The sequence below is a fragment of the Antrostomus carolinensis genome, unplaced genomic scaffold, assembly GCF_000700745.2.
Source record: "Antrostomus carolinensis isolate BGI_N321 unplaced genomic scaffold, ASM70074v2 scaffold24790, whole genome shotgun sequence".
In the NCBI taxonomy this organism is placed as follows: Eukaryota; Metazoa; Chordata; class Aves; order Caprimulgiformes; family Caprimulgidae; genus Antrostomus; species Antrostomus carolinensis.
Window position 1 is genome coordinate 19365 of NW_010289443.1, and position 9493 is coordinate 28857.

A 9493-nucleotide genomic window follows, 5' to 3' on the forward strand; every position below is an offset into this window, starting at 1 on the left:
AAAGTTCTCTGCAGAAAACTTGTTGATTAGTTTACAGATTAAATTTACTAAAAAAAGTCCCATCCCAAAAAAACAAACAAAAAATGTCACAATAGTTTGAATTCTTTTAAGGTGGAAGGCAATGATCAATAAGATTATTCTATACAAAACTACTGTAGATAAATAATGTAGATAAAGTTCAGAGCACACTCACTAATAGTGTTACCTGTAAACAATCATAGAGACAAAGCAAACATCTTCTTGGGGGGGAAAGTAAGTTTAGCTACACTTAAAGATGAAGAAATATCAGCACAAGGAATGAGAGTGCAAACGCATTGAAAGGTCTAGAATTGGCACCTAGAAAGATCATTAGAACAGCAGAACAAAAGTAGGTGGTTTCGTATTGTTCAAGAAGAATAAAATAGCACAGATATAAACCTGAAAACACAGACAGTATCTGAAAAAAAAAAAAACCTGTCTGAAAAATAGATGATGCTAACACTAGAGAGCAAAACAAACAAAAGTTGAAAAGAAAAAAAAAACTGTAATCAAGTCCCCTTATCAGATCTCCTTCCTTCCAGAATCAAATGAGATTCCATTTTTGACAGCATAAAATTCAAAGCTACAGATCCAGCTATGTTCTGCAATTAATGTCCTATGCCATGAAGGCTAAAACCTCTAATTAAAGTCTCAAGGAAACCCTCAGCCATCCATGTAATGGAGAGGACTGTTGCATCTCTCCTTATTAAATGAAAAGAGACTCAGGACGATAATCAACTGTTAATTTATCCTGGAGAAAGCTTCTTTCACCCAGAAGGTTAGGGACTTGTAAAAACCGAAAGCTTAAATGGTAAAACATCCTGTAGAATCTAACAAAATCTGAAAAAACCCCACTAATCTGATTTGCATGTCTTTGAACTGAGTGGAGAAAGAAACTGTATCCCTGCCAAAAGCAGAGCAAGTACATACAGGTGTGTATGTGTGTGTGTGTCTCTATAAAGGATCTCAAATGCGTCTTTTCATAAAATTCAATTCTAATGCACAGAAAGCACAACAGTGACTGTACGGAAGCAGCAGTACATACATCTATCAGAATAACAAGCGATATAACCCACATGTGCTCATATCCAGACAAAATCTTCGCCAATATGACAACATCACTTTAATCATCTGGCAACCCAGCAATCATCCAACTTTTGTCCTTTCTTTCTATCCTGACAGCTGCATGCAGAAACTCTTTGTCTCCCATTTTGATTATTGTAATTATCTCCTTCCTTGTCTCCTTAGAAGTAAAATTCCTCTTCTCGCTATACAAACACAGCTACTAAGTCAATTTATTTGAGCTTTTTGGTCTAATTTGTGCTATCTTCCATTTGCCATAAAGGTGAAGCTTCCTGTTGGCGAGGCCATGTTGTACTAACCATCTCAGAGTCCTCTTTCATCTAGACCAGTAGTTTGTAATTTAATCAACTTCCTTATCTGCTCCCCATTCACCTGGGTTTGTCTAAAGGAGACCTGATCTTTAGTATTTAATCAAGGTCATGAACTGCCAGAAGACTGTATCTGAGTGAAATGGCTCATCGAGATAATATTAAATTATATCTGGCAAATTAGGAAATAAATCAGAGACTGATAGACATTTGTAATGTATTAAGCCAAGCCAACTCAGCTGGTAAGGAACAGTGGATGTCCCTTATCAGCTTGCAAACCATACAAACCCCAGGATTTGTGCAAAGGTGTTCTAGAAGACTGTAGTCCAGCCTTGAAACATGATTTTGGGAAACAACTCTGCACTCATATCCCCATTGCAACAAACAGTTGGGCAGTGGAATAACATCCTTGGTTATTATGACAGTGCTATAATGAAAAACACACAGCTCTACTCCCCCGGCTTGACTCCCAGGGATAGAGTAACTGAAGTCCACCATATAATTACTATTTCCAAGCAGTTTCCAGACTGCCACAGTTCTGTGTTGTCATGGTGATCTCATACTATCAGCTTGTTGTTCCTTTCTTTTTTGAGGAGGAGTTGGCTGCCAGGATGTGTAACATGAGTTTTCAGAGATACAATATGAGTATCGTTCACTCAGGCACCGTAACTACTTTGGCTCTAAAATCTAGGATGTGGAGGTGAAGTCCCGCAGCTTTCATGGTCAGACATTTCACACCTCTGTGCAGGCCAAGTAGGCACCTCTGCCTGTTCCCAGAATCTGAGAAGAAGGTGGGACGCAGGAGTCAGTATTCTCTTTCCTTGGTCTTTTCAGGTTCTAGCCGCCGTATCAACCCTTTGAGGACAAGATGAGAGGACAAAATATTCTTGTCCATCTGGTGCCTCTATGGGAAGCATATGGACCTCAGCCAAAGTTATAGGAGCTACAGCTGAAAGCTGGCATTGGATGTCATGTGCATGTTAACATATGGTCTAATGCTTCAAGGCATGTTCATAACATGGTATCAGGATTAGATTTTATCTCATGTAGAAGCAATCATAGTGACAGGACCTTGTTTTTGGACATGTGCTCACTAGCCTGGAACTGGTCATAGTTCCTATGAATTCCATTGTTTGTGACTGCAACTTTGGCTCTTTGTTTTAATACACTTCTTAAGGAGAATCATCTGGATGAACAGCAAGCACATTCTAGGCTCGCTGCCACTGCTTGTCTCTGATCAGCCAGTCACCTATGTAATGACAGATGTGTGTACCCTGTCTCCTCAGATGCACTGCTTCTGCAGTGAGGAGTTTTAATGCTGCAGACTCTGCATGCCAGAGAGACTGAACTTTGGTCCCACATCTGGAATACTTCCTACAGAACAGGTAGATGACTATGTGGAAGTAGGCCATGTGTAACTCAAGAAACAAAGCAGGCTTGACTGCAGACACAGGAAGATGGAAGAAAGTATCACCATCCTGAATCTAATGTGACATTTCTTCAGCTTCCACAGACCCCCAAAAAGACAGAGAGCCTCTTTTTCTTCAGAATAAAGAATATAAGGAACAGTAGCTTCTCCTGTATTTTGATGCAGCTGCTGCAATGAAGCTACTTCATTCCCTCAGCACTCAGAATAGAGATCCGTCCAGCAGAATAAGGTGGAAGGCACCTCTTCCAAAACTGCCTAGTCACTACAGTGCTTGCTTTTACAATAAAGGTCTGGATTTAAGACCCTTCTGAGTTTGCATCTGAACCCACTGCTGCCAATATGCAGGACAGCATCAAAACCTCGTATAGCCTTGGACAGTTCCCTTCTCCCAGTTCCTTCTTTTGAGATCGATCATAAAGGCATCCAAGGGCAGTGGTGCCAGAGACAGAAAGAGTGAGACAGCAAGCTTGCTTCTGATCTTGTTAATGGATTTTCTTTAGTTTCACTGAAAAAAACACCATATTTGCAAGCAGACTCTAAACAAATTTCCATAGTACTACAAATTGTCTACAGTGAGTAAAGCATTTCCACCTGCATTTAGATTTTGAGTTAAAGGCTGTGCAGAACCGCTACACATTTATTTAGAATATAAACTAAACTCCAAATAATTTGGGGTCCACCCAGCCAGCGTACAAATTAAAATAATTAACGATGGCTTAAAAGACAGAGGACTTTCTTCTAGGAATACAGCAATATAAACTAGCTGTTTCTTTTTTAAAAAAGCAATACATGCAGATATAAAACATATAACCTAAAGGGTCTTTAATCCTTTCAAGACAGGGTTGTTCTGCAATACCTTGTTCTATGCAGAACTGAGAGCACGAATCCAACACTTTTGAATACTCCCGTAGTGTACAAAACATGGTATCTCTGTGCACACACAGACACATACACACACACACACAAAGCAGTTAAATAAGAAATTCAGGAACACAGTAGAATGGTGTCTAAGATGCTCACAGATTCATTTGGTATACTGTAGCACAGAGTGTAATGCAGCCCACTCTCACAATGCTTTAATCTCATCTATTTATTTCCTGCCAAGAGGAAATGGGATACATTGGTACTTCTACTTTGCAATGTTGATCACTTTCATGTACTTATATATGCATTTATAATTGGACTACTCAGCTTTCATACAGTGGCCAAAATGAAACCATATTCACTTTTAGGTCTTACTGCGTATGTAATTACACTCGATCTTGTAAATACACAGTAAAAACCACATTATTCAACTATGCCAAGTCACTAACAATTCCATACATAAATTTTGAGTACAAGTTCATGAACCTGTAAAATCTTAAGATTTCATCTTGGCTTTTAACTTCTGCAAATGAATCTGCTAATCCTGTCCTATATTGTTTTTTAATAGCTATCTGAAGACTGTAGCTGGCAATTTTACTATTCAGTTATGTATTGGAATCCACTTCTTTAACAGAATCTGGACATTTCCCCATACTGGTAGCAACTATTAATTCTAAATGGCATAAAACTGCATATTTCAAAATATGTATTGGTACCACTTACTATCACACCCATAAGTCCGTTACTTATTTAAGGCTTATGAAGCCTCATGAAACAGTTCCTTTTGGGTGAATCACTTTGACTCGTACATTAGATTAAATTGAAATAAAAAGTCAAATTTTAACATTTGACCAGTTAGTTCTGAAACCAATTTTGAAACTATAATATGCCTTGTAACAAATATTTACTAACTTCTCTCAGTCAAAAAGGTTTAAAAATGCATCACTGACATAATTTAATACCTCTTGGAATAAAATAGCATCTTTAATCCCTGTGTTACAAGACTGTTTTATTTCTTTAAAATTAGTGGATGCCTCCAAGCTACACTATTAATATGAACATTGCACTGGGGATGCACCTGCAACTCATCTACTTGAGAATGAGAGGTTTTTTTTGCTTTCGCAACACCTGCACACACTCCTCTGCTGCTGGAAGGGCAGTGCATCCCTCCTGCACCGTGATTCCTTTCAGCCACAGAGTTCAAGAACATAGAATTCTCTGCAGAACATGAATGGCGTGATGTGGATTTGCATAAGGACTGAACATCTTTAAGACCTCCCACCACTTCTTTTTTCCCTTTTGAGCAATATCTATGTGCCTGTTCCACTGCAGGCCCTCCCAGAGCAGTGGCCACGCATGAGAGACAAAGGTACAAGTCCCAAAGAACAGAGATCAAAGAATCTAAATTCTCAAATACAGTATTTGGTCCTGACACAATATTTGCTTGGCTAGTTTAACTAGGAGGCCTATGGAGGACAATTCTGCTTTTTTGTGGAGAGATTAAATAGAGATTGAAAAGTAGAAAGGGATTATCAGAAAAAAAGGAGACTCTCATCTATATCCAGGTCCTCCTTCTTTATGTAAGAAGAAATATCAGGAAAGAACGGCCCAGACCCTGCCTGTTTTCAGTGAAAGAGTCAACTCTGCTTCATATTCATCTTCCTCTCCAAGATAAGAGTAGCTCATTCTGTAACAATTCCAACTTTGACATTTTGGTCTTGAGTCAGCAAGATATTTAAACAGCTGCTTTGTGAATTATATTGCTGCTTCCCAGAACTTTGACTTGAAATTTAAGAACCTCTTTTCTAACAAGAAAACCTTGAAGTAGGATACATAATATTCAGGAAGGCGGCAGGATCCAAGAAAAAAATTGAAGGTCCATACTGCTGCAGTAAATATCTGATTAATTCAGACCATGCAATTGATGTATGCAACATCAGTGATTTACCATTACTGCAAGGAAAGAGTCTACCCTTCTGCTCTTCTCATGCCAGTAAGTATAAAACTATCCCCTTCCTACCTGGTCAATAAATTCAGATGTGCAAATGCCAGATGTAGTCTACTGTAGAGAACAAGTCTCTTTCTAGCTCCAATTAAGCTTTATTCCTTTTCTTTATTTTGATGTAAACAAATTTTATTCTTGCTTCATGTTCCTATGGTGGTTTGAAGTGAAGGCAGTAATCTGACTGAAAACATAACTTGTAACATTTCCTATTCCATGCTGATAAAGATGAATGCTCTTAAATTCTTGAAGGCATCTCTCAAATATAATTAATAATTCTATTCTGGCCAGTACAGCAAGATTTAATCTCCAAGTAGCAAAGGTCCATTTACAGCAGGTGGGGAATAGAGATAAGGAGACAGTGTTGACTGCAGAGGGAGTTTGTGAGAGAAAATAGCTGGAAACAAATAGGAAACCATAAAATATAAATCTATCCTTGGAACACAAATATGTGAATGGAAAAATAAAGTATATTCTCTCTAATAGGCACAGTTCTTGCCAAATCTCCATAATTTTGGATGGCTGCAAGAGTCTGCAATTTGGGTGGGAACAAAAAGCATGTATAACCTTGACCCTCGTGCTGAGCTCAACCTATGGCATCTGCATGATTTTCCCCAAACAAATCCATCATCTGCCCTGCTGGAGCACACTGCTGCACAATGCTGAGAACCACAGGGGACAGCCAAGAAGAGTTATTAAACAGAGATTCCCAGGTTTGGTTTGGTTTGGATTTTGGCTATAAGAGAAGGAGGCTGCTGCAAGCCCCTCTGTGGAGAGAGGCGAGGGATATCTGCATGACACTTCCCTTGAGAACCAAAAGCATCAATTGCAATAACTGAAAGCACAGGAAGCATCTACAACTAACAGGGAGGGACCTGCAGTGAGCAAACATGTCATTTTTGTTGTTTCTGTCTCTATAAACGATTAAGGAAGATCAAGATACTCTTTTTCACTGATAGGCTTCTTTCGTCCTTGTGCATCTGCTGACTGGAAGACTTCCAATGAATATCAACACTTTTTTGAGCAGCATTAGGTTGAAGATGGAGAAGCTGAAGCCACATTGACTGAAAAATTAAGTACCTAATTTTCATACATTCTTCTTAAAAACCATTGTGTCTGACTCCAGAAATATTAAAAAATTGCTGGGAAGGACTTAACATGGTAGAAGGTGATGTACTCCCCCATAACATGTTTCAGCTTGTGGCATGCTATATATTTATATATATAGAAATATATAAATGGGAAAAAAAAAATACTAAAATAAAAAAACTTTGCTCTGTTATGTTAGTACAACCCTATGTAAAAATCTTAAAGACACTGGACAAGTGGACAGAATTCAGTAATGAGAAGCAGTCAAATAATATATCAAGTTTTTAACTTCTTTTTTTGTAGGTCAAATGTCCCTCTCAGTACATTTAAAGTAAAATGTAACTATAAAAGAAGCCACATTTTCAATGACAACCCAGTGGTACTTACATACAATAATGAACTTCACAGCAAAACTTCAGGATGACTTAGGACAACCTGGACTCTCAATTCATAGACAAAAACTTTCAGAACACAACCAGAGGGAGAAAGTTTTGGAAAATGATACATTTTTCTCACTGGGAAATTTATGCTAAAAAAATTATCCGTTCCCATTAAGTCAGTGTTTTTGCTCCTGACTTGAATAGGAATGTAATAATGTATATACTAGTACCTATTTTCACATAGTAAATTCAATCTAGATTACCATACATGAGCTATAAATTCTGTTTAAAAAAGCAAAGTGATATGGGCATATTTAAAGTGTGTGGAAAGTACTTTGAAACAAACTCAAAGATTCAAGAGAAAACATAACGATACATTTGCTTTTTTTCTTAGATACAACATGCAAAACAAAATCTACCTTTAAATTTTGGTATTACTTAAAATTAAGATAAAAGGTAGAACAGACTTCCTACTGTATGCCAATATAAATACAAGGGCCATGGAAAACAACGGGTAATAGAACATCATAAAAACAAAAAGGGCACAGTCTAAATAAACACTAGCTAATATTGTTTAATATTACGATGACAGAGAAACGAGTAGGTTTAGTAACTTACCCTCATCTTTGCACATGCATCCTGTGTTGATTCTGTGCCTCTTAGTTCTTTTACCAGCATAGAACCTAAATACTAAAATAAAAATCCATTAAACTTAATTTAATGAAAATTCCAGAACAGACAAACATCTGCAGAAATGCACTAAAAATGCCTAAAACCCCCATAGTGGTAGCAGTCAACTTAATATATGGTTTTAGAGTTATTTTTACTTTGTAGTTCTCTGATACATAATTTAAACTAGTGTGTTAATCAACCTATGAAACAGGAATGCACAGCAACAAGTGTAATGAATCAGATATAGCCCTTTGAAAGTCCATCTTAAAATGCCATTTGATTAAAAAAAAAAGGAGAATCTGCCTTTTTTTAGTTGCCATCTGCCAAACTCATATTGCTATGTGTGCAATCATGTTGACATGGAGGGCAGCAGCAATGTTAACCTCTATGTACTATATCTGTAACTAATTTATGTGCAAATAGCAGAGCCTGATACCAGCAAACAGAGAAAATAAATCTGAATTGAAAACTAGTTTAAAACATTATTTCTTCATAAGAAAGGGCCAACTCTGAACTATTACTTTGAGGTCTTTACTGAATCTGAAGGAGGGCCAGGTGAGAGGGAGCAGCAGGTTGCTGGTGCTGGATCCTGGCTCAGCTCACCGAAAGTCTCCATGCTCTCAGAGGAGCCTGCTCATCTCTGAGGGTTCACGAGGCAGCAAGTGCCTCACTGACACGTCCCTTGCCCACCTGCCTCTTCCTCACCATGTCACTTGCTGGCGTGTGCATTTTGAACCCTCCTGCACCCTGACAGGATGCCCTGCTCCTCTGGATTTGTTCCTCTGGGGTCTCAATACCTCTCTACACCACATCTGAATGACGCTGCTCCTCCAGGGATGAAGCTGGCTGCATCAACCCTGCCGCTCTCACCTAGCAGCGAGCTGTCTTGTTACTGCTAACAGGGCTGCGCACCAGCCACGCTCTGCATTTCTCCTATAGATGCCACAGGCGTGTGCATTTGTGGATGTGCATGTTTGTATAGCTCTGTGCAAACAGGATGTTTCTGTATTTCTACATAGCATCACATGCAACTCTGGCTTAACTGGGGAAAGAGGCCAGGAAGCTGCTCCTTGTCTTCTCCTCCCCAGGCACAGAGGTGTCTCTTATGGCACTCTCACTGCAGCACAATGCCATGTCTTCTCTCAAGTCTTCACTCCTAAGTGAGCAACACGGGAGAAGTCACGCCACTGGGTGAGAATGGAGTAGGCAAGTTGCAGGAGGAGAGGCAGGAGCCTCTTCCCAGAGGATGCTGCAGCAGTCTACCACTGCTCTCTGACCCCTTTCTTTCTACCACACACTCCCCTTGGAAACAGCCTAAGCTGACCAAACCAGGTAGTGAACCAGCTTCACCTTAAACAAGAATATATCGAAATTAACTTCAGTAACAGCTGAAATCAAGTTGGAACTGGACAGAAAGTGTACTGGTTCAACTCTCTGGTCTCTTGACCTGAACTGAGATTTTCTTTAAAGCCTTCACTTCACAGTGTGTACTGCAGGTGTCTCTGACCTGCAAGAAAATGCATAAATATTTCAATGTAGACAGTAGCCAACCTGATAATCAGTGAGAAACAATTTACAGGGCATTATAAGTGGAAGGGTGAGCAACACCAACACTACCAGATGAACACAAGCAGAAAGGAACAAATGA

The 9493-nt window shown here is 39.0% G+C and overlaps 1 protein-coding gene across 1 annotated transcript in view; it reads right to left on the reverse strand.

Moving 5' to 3' along the window:
• LOC104526916 (ankyrin repeat and sterile alpha motif domain-containing protein 1B) overlaps positions 1 to 9493 on the reverse strand; it is a 50442-nt gene that overhangs the window by 14309 nt on the left and 26640 nt on the right. Inside the window, exons 4-5 of the mRNA XM_029085614.1 lie at positions 7792 to 7863; positions 4978 to 4989 (exon numbers count right to left, since the gene is read on the reverse strand). Coding sequence (XP_028941447.1) covers positions 4978 to 4989; positions 7792 to 7863 — 84 coding nt within the window. The remainder of the gene's footprint in view (positions 1 to 4977; positions 4990 to 7791; positions 7864 to 9493) is intronic.